This window comes from Halyomorpha halys, unplaced genomic scaffold (assembly GCF_000696795.3).
Source record: "Halyomorpha halys isolate HHAL.00 unplaced genomic scaffold, Hhal_1.1 Scaffold485.1, whole genome shotgun sequence".
In the NCBI taxonomy this organism is placed as follows: Eukaryota; Metazoa; Arthropoda; class Insecta; order Hemiptera; family Pentatomidae; genus Halyomorpha; species Halyomorpha halys.
In genome coordinates this window covers 400,444-413,615 of record NW_027114369.1, presented here as the reverse complement: position 1 = coordinate 413,615, position 13,172 = coordinate 400,444, and the positions used below count along the sequence as shown (strand labels likewise).

The 13,172-nt window shown below is 28.1% G+C and overlaps 1 protein-coding gene across 10 annotated transcripts in view; it reads right to left on the bottom strand.

The window, feature by feature from the left end:
* ATP8A (ATPase phospholipid transporting 8A1) overlaps positions 1-13,172 on the bottom strand; it is a 109,547-nt gene that overhangs the window by 9,847 nt on the left and 86,528 nt on the right. For 9 of the 10 annotated variants that reach the window (XM_014424950.3, XM_014424944.3, XM_067051565.1 and 6 more), the window contains 8 exons: positions 12,784-12,936; positions 11,512-11,697; positions 11,265-11,423; positions 10,390-10,575; positions 7,672-7,929; positions 6,061-6,179; positions 5,845-5,979; positions 5,051-5,149 (listed from right to left, as the gene is read on the bottom strand). In XM_014424950.3, coding sequence (XP_014280436.1) covers positions 5,051-5,149; positions 5,845-5,979; positions 6,061-6,179; positions 7,672-7,929; positions 10,390-10,575; positions 11,265-11,423; positions 11,512-11,697; positions 12,784-12,936 — 1,295 coding nt within the window. Of the gene's footprint in view, positions 1-186; positions 3,897-5,050; positions 5,150-5,844; positions 5,980-6,060; positions 6,180-7,671; positions 7,930-10,389; positions 10,576-11,264; positions 11,424-11,511; positions 11,698-12,783; positions 12,937-13,172 lie in introns of those variants that run through there. The other variant, XM_014424951.2, reaches the window with a different exon arrangement.

Below are 13,172 nucleotides of genomic sequence, written 5' to 3'. Positions count from 1 at the left end.
TATCAACAAATATCAATAGACTTATTTCTTAGGGTAAAAAAAAATTTCATATTTTATAAAATATAATTTCAGGTATAAGATGACTGAGTCTATACAAGGTCATAATTAATTGACCGATCAATAAATAAAAAAGTTTTTTTATTTAAACAAACAAAAATTTGTTTCAGTAAAAATACACAAAGTAAAGACAGGTGTAAGTAAAACCAATTAGTAGTTATATAATAAAAATAATAAATAAAATGTTTTAAAAAATAATGAAATATGAATTATAAAAAATTTCTAATTAAGAGGAAACAAAAATATTAGCTGTATATAAAAAAATATCAGCCAACCCTACAGCAGACCTATCAGGGTAAACAAAAAAAAACAAAAAACAGAAGAAAAATAATAAAAAAGTTACAAGCTTCTATTGTAGAGTTCTATCCTAAATTATAGGATCACTGGCTTTTAGTTCATTATTTACATTATAAAAGCCACAAATAAATTTTAAGCAACTCTCATGCAAAACAAAAAGTAAGGAAAGTATGGTATTCTATTAAGTTCTACTCTATATTAAATAATAACAAACAATAATTAAAAAGTTTTATTAGTTAATAATTACATACAAGCTGATAATAATAATTAAAATTTTCTTCTTCAAACTAGATTAAAACTCAAGCTACAAGCAGTGTGTATTATTCATGTAAATGGGTGAGGCTCGACAATTTCATTTTTCAATTTAAAAATAATATTAAATTAAAATGGCTGCACTGTATCCATTAAAAATAAATAGAATTGATTTAAGTCAATAGAATGTTATAACCCAACTGCAGATATAAGAAAGTGTTCGATCCTAGCTAAAATAAACATTAATTATTTTTAAAAAATATTTGTGGACTACTCTAGTTGAAGATAATAATCTGGACAAACATACATTACATAATTATAAAATACAATTAAAGAAGTGAACTGCCATTCTGGTGTGTTGATTAAGATCACTGACTAAGAATGGGGATGATGTATTTGTGATTCCGAAGTCTCTGATGAATTAATTATGATGACACTAGACCTGAAATAGGGTCCAATCAATTTCAGTGATCTGATATAGCTTACACACAGCACTACCATCATAAACCAATAATACTTGCTGGGAATAAGGTCTGGATTGGAAATATAGAAATGAGTAGACTTTCCAATTCTAAATCTTGGAAAGCCTTCAGAAAATCCCAACAGCTACAAACAATTGAACCTTATTGAATAATCAACAGATCAAATCATGACAAGTAAAATCCTCCTTGTACAAGAAAAAGATGGATTCGGATCCAATGAACATTGAATGATTCACAAAACCTAAGAAATAAAGGATCCCTTGGTTCCTGGAGCAACAAACACCCCACTTATTCAGATGGACCTGGAAAAGGTATTGAATAAAAACTGGATTGAGGGGATGTTCTTGCAAGTAGAATCACTTAGATTTAGAAGTAAGTTCTTTACAAAAAACATGGTTACTATCCATGCAGGAAATACATAGTTTATGTAGTATAATATACCTAAAGGAGGAATATTCTTTAAAATTATGTACACTATCTGCAGTTACCAAACTTCTATTAAGTTTCAACAACAGAAAACCAAAGTCTAGGACTAGTCGAAACTGTGCTAAACTTGATCTCAATGAACTCCAATTTATATCTACTAAACCTTCAAAGGAAGAGCAAGAGATTGCAAACTTATGAATCAGTATGTTCCAATACAGGCATCCATAACCACCATTTAAAACAATGTTCAACAGGAAATTACTTGAATAGGCTAAATACCAACTATTTTTTCTTAAAAGCATTAATTAACAACAAAAGAACATTAATTCTTGAACCAACAGCAAAAGATGATAAAGGCATCATAGATTCATCATGTTGAGCTGAAGACTCTATTGCATCAAACCTTAGCTCTGCAACATGCCATACATGACACCAGGATTACAGGAATTTTTCACTTGACTATTTTTGTTTCCTTTCCATTAATAATATTAACATCTCACTTCTCAAATAAATTCTTGTGGTAGTGAAAAAGGAAGGAAACAATAATAATCTTCCGGAAGTGAACACAACAGAACAAATGTATGAAAAATAGGGGAACATTTTATTGTAGTCGTAATTTTATTGTAATTTAAAGTTTTTTGTGGTTTTTAAACATGAATCTGAGGTTTATTGACACATATTCATCTGAGAAACTTGTTGTTTTTTTTTTTTTTTGTTTGTGAAGAAGTGTCTTTCTAATGAGAAGTCTGAATAATATTTTTTTTTTTTTAATTTTTGAATTAAATGGGTAATTACACATTACACAGATGAATCTATAAACAGTAGTAAAAATTTTCTGTTCTGTCTTAAGAAAATTAATGATTTGCTTTTTTCACAACTGAAAGTAGGGAAGCTTTGCATTCATGTTACAAGTGAAAAAAAATGTTTGAATAAAAAATTTCACATGTTTTACTTTAGGGCATCGAGGTAGAAATTTGATTCCATGTCTGTCTGCATGTAGTCAAATCTGTGTTCAGACAAAACAGCTAGTAATCTTAATCCGATTTTGATAAAGTTTAGATGCAATATGCAGGTTGTTACCTAGATGGTCCCAAATCAGTCTTATCAAATTCCATCTACTACTTTGACTTATGTACTGTAGTTGATATAGTTATATTTTGAGAAGGGCTTATCTCATTAGGCTCTAAATTAGAGATTAGTTTAAAAGTGATCCAGTTTCAATTATACCAAATTTCATCTTTTTGGTTTTTCCAACATATTTTTCTTCCTTAGAGTGTATTCTTAAATGATAAATCAAAGTTATAAAAACATAAGAAGTTTACAATTTTTTCATAAACCTTAAAATACAATAAAATCAAACTTGGAGATAGGTTAGTAGTACTCTGTACTATCAAATTTTTTGAGATCTTTAATTTTTCTGAGTAATTGAAAATTGATTTTGAGATATCTGTCTAATTTTTTAGTTAAGACAGAGGACACAAGTTGATACATACAAACGTAGGCATTATGTTGCCGAGAAATGAGATATGCTAAAACTTTGGATTACAGTCTCCCAACCCTTCGAATTCTACTTATAGGGTTTAAGGTTTTTTCCAGTCATAATTTTCATTTCAAGTTATAGTTTAATCTTTGAGTTTAGAAATTCAATTTTATCTATAAATACAGTAGAAAAAGGGGGATTAAGTTTTTAACTGGTCAAGTTATAGATTTTTTACAATAAAGGTAATTAGGTACCATATATAAATGGTGAGAAAGCTATACTGACCTACTAAGCAGATTTTTTTTGTCATCTTCTAGTTGATAATTTGATTTTCAACATTAAAATAGCTTGAAGATAAGATTAATATGAAAAATTCTTTATTATAACCATCAATGGTAAACATTTTTAATCAATTAATAACTACGAATCGTTCTTCATAGTGTTATGGATCTCATTCTGATCTTCAAATATGGCATTCTTCTCTTATAAATTCGTAAAAATTATTTATATATAGAGTAGATAACTTGCATCTGAGGTAACCATGTACATTATGAGGGGATAATGACATTTTTATTCCACATTGCTCTTAACAACTACCATCATTGCAATTCAGAAGCCATATTTCACACAATAGTTCTCAACTAGTTCTTTTGTAATATCGGAAATTCATTGACTTAGATCCAGGATGCTAATTTCTTTCTTTTTTTTTTTTAGAGAATCACTCACACAAACGGCAATGTTCATTTTGGAATATGATGTCACAAAACATAATTTGTGTCTTGAACTATGAAAGTTTTTATTGTTTCCTGGCCCAAGCCCTCATACACAGCAGTAGTGGTCGGTGACAGCAATAAGACCCAAATATTGGAATAACGTCTGGATATACAGATGTACAAGACACACTGAAATAAAAGAGAAAAGTTGGCAAAGTGAAAATATCTGCTGATTGCCCATGAGAAGAAGTTTCACTGTATTACCTACTTAAGCGTTATATTAGTCATTATCAATTATTTTCTCTCTTTCTATTTTTCAAAAAGATCACTACAATTATTTTTTTCCCCTCTTTTATGTTTTCAATTATTCTTTTATAAAACTGTATAACTTTTGCAGATATTTATCTATCTTGCGTTATTTATTATATATATATTGGATTTGATTTTAGTCCCAAAACAAGGACACAATTCTTACATAATGATCCCTAGTAATATCTTTTTTTAGTTCAAAATAGAAATATCTGTTTTTTTTCAAACAGAGAGTGAATGATTTAGGTGCTTAAAACTTAAATAAAATTGAACAAAAACATGCATAACAAAACAAGTGAATATAAAACATTAAAAAACTAAAGAAAAAATAGCTCAAGACATCACAAGAAAATACCTAAAGTATTAAAACTATTCCTAATAGCAAACAATAATTAAGTAATTGATGCCTAGGATAAAAAAAAAAACATGAAAAATTTGTATTTTGTAGATGCTATTCAGAACTGTCGGAACTATTCTCCAGAAACATTTTTAATTATAAAATTATTTACATCATGACCACAAACCACAGACTGATAACTAAAAGAAATTAGAGCATAAGCACTGATCCCTTAATTAGGGGGCCTACTAGGTAAAATACTTTTTATAAGGCTTGAATAATAATGTAATGGTGATTTAAAGCCAAACATTAATATAAAATAAATCAATAATAACTATCAAATAATAGGCCTAATGTAGAGATATTTTTTAAACTAGTTATACTTTATATTTTATTATAAAATTTGTAATAAGTATTTTAAAAATTAATGATTTAAGACTATTTTAATATGATTTTGTTAGAGACAATAGAAAACCAAAAATACTATTAAAAAAACAAAACAGTTAAAGCTATTTCAATATTTGACGATCAAAATGATAAAGACAAAGATAGGAAATTGACTACACAATTTATAAAAGTTAAACAGTAGGACAAGCCATGCAAAAAATAAATAAATAGCAATATAAAACCATAAACCCATATAAATAATTAACTTCTAAACGAGTAACATTGTGATAGAATTAAACTAAATACTTACGATGGTTTGCTCTCGATCAACATTGCTGATGGATCTTTTTTCTTTATCTCACTTTCTCTAACAGCTTCAGTTAAAGATTTGAATATAGTCCTTCGAACCCTAAAAAACATATGGATATATATTATAAAATATCAGATTTAAAAAGTTATCTATTTTTTTAATATCATAATTATTTTATAAAACCACAATATTCTAAAGAAAAAGAATCCTAGAATTGTCTATTATAACGTAACATTTTCATTATACAGTTTTTCTAAAATTTTGATAATTCTGATTTGTTAAAAATTATTCTATGAATTTTCATCTATTTCACTTCAATTTTTTGTGACAATTTTTGCACATAAACTTTAAGAAAAGGTAATAGAAAAGATATATATAATTTTTAAATTTATTATTCTAGTATCAAAGATATACTAGATATTAAAGGTATACACAAATGTACATTCATATATACTACTAATTTGCTTCAAATAATGGCACAGAGTAAAGATGAACAGAAGAAAATTAAAAAAAATAAAATAAAATAATGAACATAGCTATGAATGGTATTTTTTTAAAATCAATATTATCTTAGAAATGAGTCAACTAAAAACTACAAAAATGAATATAATTTATCTGTATACTCAAAATAACAAAACTGCAAATTGCTTGAAAGCAGTTATGAAAAAAAATAAAATAATATACATACTTCTTCTATCTTAGGTAGTTAAAAAATAAAAATAATAAACAAAACTACTTCTTTTCTCTAATAATAATTTAAGAAATTAAACTTGGGTACTGAATGAATTTCTTACACAAGGAAAGTTATATCAGGAAGGAGGGTGACAATCGGAACAAATAGTAAACCACACCAGAAGACAACAGAGGTATAGATCATTACATCCATGCCCGTCATAACTGGTCCGACGGGTAAAATTGGCCACACATGGCTGCAATAAAACATAATAGTATTTGTTAAAAGGAGTAATATATTTCATCTTGAGTACATTCACATTTAATAATTTTCTTACCTGTACACAATTATGAGAACAAACCATGCCAAAATAGAACCCCAAATGGCTAGGTGAGTGATAACAGTCCAAAAGTTCATATGCAAACCAGCTTTCAAACAGACAGTAACGACAACATACTAAAATAACAAATAACCTATAAATTAGTATTGTAAAATATTAGTCAGTTTGAACTATTTGTGGTGAAAATTTATTAGTTTTAAATTGAATAATTGTTCAGATATAAAATAAATTTTTAACTAAGTAAAAGTGAGTGCGAACAATAATCACCAGTTGTATCCAAGAAAATATAGTAAGTTCGAAACTAATTATTTTTTTAAGGTAATTTCATTACCTTTCAATAGTTACTATAAATAATTTACCATAAAATATATACTTTTTACTCAGAAGTCAAAGGGTTTAAAGGAGAAAAATGTAGGGCAGTTAAAGGAGATTTGGGATTTCTATAAAAAAACAACTATATACATCCACATGGGATGTCCAATTTGGTATACAGGTATAGGGGCTGAAACTCCAAGAAAACAAGGAACAAAATTGGTTCAACCATTCAAGGAATAATATTTAATATATTTGTTCTGCCTTTTAAGGCTTTGGTATAGTGATTCCAAAACACTTAATCTTTTTCCTTTATCTTCATAAATGGCCGGGATATGGACACATGAAACCTCTCATTGACCCCCATTTCGAAACAAAATGTCAGCTGATAATGTAGAGTTCTCTGGGATAATGGGATAATACAGGAGTAACCTGTAACTGTGAAGCTAAATAAAAAAAAAATTGACACTGCTGTATCAGAGAAGATCCATAGACAGATTTATTTAATTCAATTTCTACGTATTTTGAAACATAAATCTAAAGTTCATGGGGGTTAATTTTTTTTCCTAATCATTTATAAAGTTTTATAATTGAACACAATACACCAAAAGAATAAGACATGAGTATAATCATTATACAGTTACAGTGAGCATTATTGACATCTGAATCTTAGAACTTGGCACACCTCGAAACTTTTTGACAGTATCGGAAAACGTTAAGCTGGAAAAACTTCAAAAAGTATAAACTAATTTTTTTTTTGTTATTCCTAACAACCAGAATAATTTTCATGACTAACATTTAAAATACTAAACATCAAGTTAGTCTTTTGCTATATGAATTTAAAAATTGACTACTTTATTGAATCCCAATCAGTAACAAGTAGTAAAATTTTTATAAAATAAGGCAGCAATAAAAAAATTTCATGAGGTCATAAAAGTAAAAATTTTTCTCAAAGTGGCATTATTCATACCATTATACTTATTTTACAATTGTAATAAATATATAAGTAAATAAATAACATTTAAAATTTAATACACATCATTTGGCCAATCAAATACAAATATTAATTGTTCAATTTGATAAAAAATATTAAAATAAATCATTAAAATAAAAGATTCTGATATATTCAGAAAAATACTATAAAAATCATGAGAAATTAAATGAAAAAGAAAAAAAAATGTAAAAATAAAGATTGGAATTTTTATAAGAAAATATTGTAGGTATGTTTATCATTTTCCATTAGATCTTTGAATAGATATATATGTATTAGATTATTATATATGACTGAATACTCACTGTATATACAATGTTTCCGAGGACTAAGTACCCTCCATCTTTTCCTGAAGGCCATATACTATCATGATTCACACTTAACATAGGGAGCCAAAAAAGTAGAATGGAATGAACTAAAGCATTTCCGATCCATAACCAAAAAATATTAACACCAAAACTGTCATCTCTGTGCCCGTAAAGTTTTGGATAGCGAAGCATAGTGTCAGAAGAACAAACTTTGTCAAACAGACCGATTGCCAATGGAGGAGCTGCTGTAAATAACTGAAAATTAAAAATTCATATTAATAATCCAGTTAGTATTCTTCATTGTATTGAAATGAGAAATATACAACTATAATTAAAATTTATTGATAAATTACATATAAATTTTAAGTGGTAAAACAAAAACAAAATTTTGAGGCAAGAATGGTCTTTAAGAAATAACAATGAATGTTAAACATAATATTAATCAAAAATCCTATGAGGCAATTAAAAATATAATTTGATTCAAAATAATGATTTGAGGCAGAAAAATAAGAGCAACCATCACTTAATTATTAATTAATGACTACATTATTTAATGTAATGATCATAGTCAGGTCCATTTATTCACAAAATGAGGTAGACATTGTGTCGGGTGGTTTTATCCTCTATCCAATAATGAACATCTTTTCATTAAAAACCGGCTAGAAACATTTTAAGAATAGGTTCAAACATGTGGCTTCTTTAGAAAAAAAAAAAAGGCCAGCACTACAAGCACTGAACTTAAATTTTAAAATTTAAGTAAATCACAGCAGATTATTTGGACTATGTGACCATGAAAAACATAACTAAACCTTTGGTTGAGTTCGTTCTTTCTTGTTTAACCGCATAAAATGCCTTTGGTCCTCAACACTGTTTATTTCTAATTTATTCTTGGTAATACTTAACCCTTTAATCAATTTTTTTGTTTATTTATTTCAGTTAAATCTATATATTTCCAATCATATTTCTGTAAGTATATCGTGTGATCTTAAAAATATGAATTTGATTCTATCGTTCCATTATAGTCTCTAAGGGTGGTTTATATTTCAGGATCTATCTATAAAGGTGTGATGTGAGCTATGGGGATTACAGAAAGAGGTAGCTAATTGTCACATTGTTATTACAATATTTCAATTTTAGCAGCATCTGCTTTGTGATGAGGTAGGAATGAGTAAGCCTCGTGTGTTCTATTCTCGGGCTAGTCAGTACAACCTCCTCCATGCTGGAAGTGCCCCAGAGCTTCACCTCCTTATTTATAATTTTTAGTTTATTCACAGATCTTTCGTCCCACATAGACAGCCATCCATCTTTCAATCTTCATTTCTTTTTCAAGGGGTTTCCTTATTTCTGATGGGTTTAAGATCGTTTTACCTCATACCGGAAGCGTTAGTGCTTCTTTAGCAACTTGATCGCCAAGTTCAATTCCTACGATTCCCATATAACTTGGAACCCATATAAATTTTCTGACATGCCCAGATTTTAATACTCTCAGCAACTCTATGGATATTAAAATATCTCTACAATGATATATATGTAGGTAAGTGTGTATATATATATATATATATATATATATATATATATTAGATATATATAGTAGATTCATTCCCTATGTGAATTTGAGGGGGGAGGAGGGGTTAGGGCTGAGGTCAAGAAGGAAAGTAGTTCTCAGGTTGCCGACGTTTTTAACCACAATGTAGGTCTTTATCAGGGCTGTTGTGTTGGGTGGAGATTATGATAAAAATGTATACATTGTTTTTGAGTGTGTGAGAAGCCAAGTGGTACAAATGACTATTGTGCAACTTTTTTTTAATATCCACCTGTGCCTAAATCAAATTCAGACATCAGTATTGACAAAATTGAGAAATTGTCAATAACTATCTATAATAATTTTTGATGTCAGAATTTTGTAAATAATTATGAATAATTTATGTCACACACGGGTGGTAATAAAAAAAAAATATTATCCCCAAATGGCACTTGTACCACTTGGCTTCTCACAGTTTTTAATTAATTAAATATCATTGAAGTGACACACAAAAAAAATGAATTACATTACATTACTTCCATAATACAGTCACTTCCAATTATCCATGCAACCAATAAAGTGGCATGTCGTAGATGATTGAAAATTGCAGAGAGCCCAAATTTACAAGAAAAAGAAGAACCATTAAAAATTACTTCCTTTTGCAACAAAAATCAAATAAAGTCTACAAATTACTTTACAACAAGAACAAGTAATTAATTATTTAAAATTGTTTTTAATTTTTAAAAATAATGAGTCACTTATTTTTGTTGTTTGGTTAAAAATACTTTCTTTTAATCTGCTAGAGAATTTCATGTAAAACAAGGTTATCTTGCTCTAAATATAATGAGGGAAACCATGCTCCTATCCCAATGCACGATTTGTCTTCATGCTCGCTCTGCAGTAGATTCATTCTATTATTTTTAAAGTTCATTATCAACTGTTTCAGAATATTGTACACTTGCAGATAAACAGCACTGGAACATGGTTTGTTTGTTCTACTGTTTTACATGTACAAACAAAAAATTTTTTTTTAAATTTATGTTGCCACAGAAAACCTAACTATGGATAGTCAGGATGTGACTGTACCATATTATTATCAAGTATTTCTGCAGAAATGTTTCTAATACATCCTTACAACATATTTCAGTACAATAAAACACCTTTTAGTAACATTAATAAAAATCAATACTTACCACATTATAAAGACCAATTGTCCACCTTTCAAACAAGATTTGGCCAGACCAACCAGAATATATAGCAAACCATAACTCCATGACATATAAACAGATATTCTTGTAAAAACTGTAAAGTATAAGCTTGCACATTCTACTATAGTTCCAAGCACCATGGACAAACAGCAGTTTTAACAGGAAACGGAACTAGAAATAAAAAATTATGGATAATTACAGCAATTCACATTACATAATAAATTAATTTTTGTAGATATGTATATTATATTATTTAAATAAAATAAGAAGATAACCCAGAGTGTTTGGAGAAAGAGAGGAGAGAGAGAGAGAGAGAGAGAGAGAGAGAGAGAGAGAGAGACATTATCCTACAGAATTATACTATAATCAAAAAATAGTTTTAAAAACAAATGTTTGTTATTAAATTCATAAGTAGGTGTTGATAAGACTCAACCCAAAACCCCCTCAAGTTGAATTCTGATCAGCATGTGAACACAAAAGGGATACTTATAAGCAAACAGAGAAGTCAGTGCGGTTCTTTTTCTTGATAACTCTATCAATGTCCATTCTATATTTAATAACTAAAACTTGCAGATCCATCATTTTTCTTTTTTTATTTATGTAAAGTGTAATATTTTGGTCTTTAAGTTGTGGAAAACATCAGCTGTTCTCAATAAATGTTAAGATAAATATTTTTTATTATCTTGATGTTGAACAATTGCATATGCAATTGAATGTGATATGACCCAAGGATGAACAAGAAATCGTAGTGTGAAAGTAGCTTTAGACAAACAGGAAGATTCAACCTTATTCTTTCTAAATATAGACATTTTTGATTATCAAACACATCTATTTTTTTTCAGAAATACTTAAATTTTTACCTGCGCTATTGAATAATCAGAAGCACAAGCTGCCTGAAGACCTTCAACACCTGATATACCAACGCCAACATGAGCTTTTTGGATCATTGCTACATCATTGGCTCCATCTCCAATTGCTAGGGTCACTGATTTTGTAGTACTTGAAACCATATCTACAACCTAAGAAAACATACCTGTTACAAGGTTATAGACATTAATGGATGTTTATTTCACAATAAAAATAATAAGAAAACAATTAACTTCTTACTTCTGCTTTCTGCATTGGAGAAACTCTACAGCAGATTACTGATTTGCAAGCTATACATAACTGAAGAAAATCTGACTTAACATCAGGGGTAAGAGCATATCTTAAGGCTTGACCATCGATAACTAAAGCATACTGACCACTTGCATCAATGTTATTTAAATTCAACAACACCGTTTCACGCACTGCCTGAAACCAATCAAGAATAAAAGAGAGGACTGGTATTAATAATTTATTTTGGTGTAATATATTAAAAAATGCTACTAATTATTTTATAGAATAATTTCTTAAAATTAATTATTTTATTATATTAATAAATAATAAAATATTTAGCGAGTCCACTCATATGACTTTAAAAACCAGTTTGGATTGTAAGTCCAATAACAACAGAACATAAAATTTGAGGACTTTATGTTACTTACCATATGGGCTACACTAATCAAATTTTGGAAATATTAACACCAACATGCAATTTCACAAACACTTATGTTAAAAAAAAACAAATAAATGTCTTCCAAGTTTATAGGACTATAAAGCTTTATCCAAATATATTTTGTTATTTTATTTTCTGGAAATTCTCCTTTTTTTTTTTTTTTTTTTTTTTTTTTTCTTTTTTTTTAAAAGATTTGCATTTCTACTTATATACACATATCTTTCTCTATATTTTGGTTGAAATAAACAATATTTGGAAAAGAAATTAGTGTTGCTTTATTTATATAGTTTTAATAGAAAGAGATCCTTTCACTAATTTATTGTTTTTACTTTTTTTAAATGAATTTCTGCATCAATTTTTGTACTAATTTGGTTTTGGTTTTATGGCATATAAGCGATGGAAATAATATTGTTTTAAATTAAAAAATAAGACGAAGAATATTAAGAAAGACTTTGTTTTGCAATATTTGCAAGTTCCCTTAGATATCCATTAACATCAATGTTTCACAATCTATCAAGTGTTTCTTTTCACAACAGTGGTACCAACGGTTAGGTAAGGATTCCAGCTATCAATTGTAGGTAATAAATCCGTTCTTAAGACATTTAGGACATAAGAGCATTCAACAAAGAATGGTAACAATCATGTCTGTGTCTAGAATAGAGTTGAGCATAGAAAAAAAAAAAAGAAGAAGTTTTGCACTTCACACCATCATATTATGGATACGAATCTAATAAGTAACACAGTTTCTTTTTAGGTTATTAATAGACAATGACTACAAATAATAAACTAATTATTTCTTAATAACAATAAATACTTATGACTGAAATGAAAGTAAGACTAACATCCAAGGAAGACTCATTAATAACTATAAGAGGCATCCCTTGAACAATGAGTTTCGTTGAATAACCAATATTAATAGCAGTTTCTTGTTTATCACCAGTTAAAACCCATATATTTATCCCAGCCTTCGATAAAGCAGAAATCGTTTCAGGGACCTAAAACAGAAAAATGTTTCTTTAAAATCTTTTTAAATATGAATTAGAAATAGAAGAATTGAGCAAAAATTTTCTAAGTTTAAAACACATTTTTAAATTTTATATAAAATATAGCAATTATAAATGCTGGTGGAAAGGAATAAAATAATTATAAGCACTAATTCATACAAATCACATGCATCCTGAACCTTCAATTACTCTTAACTGAAGTGTACTTTAGCAACTCACCAATATTG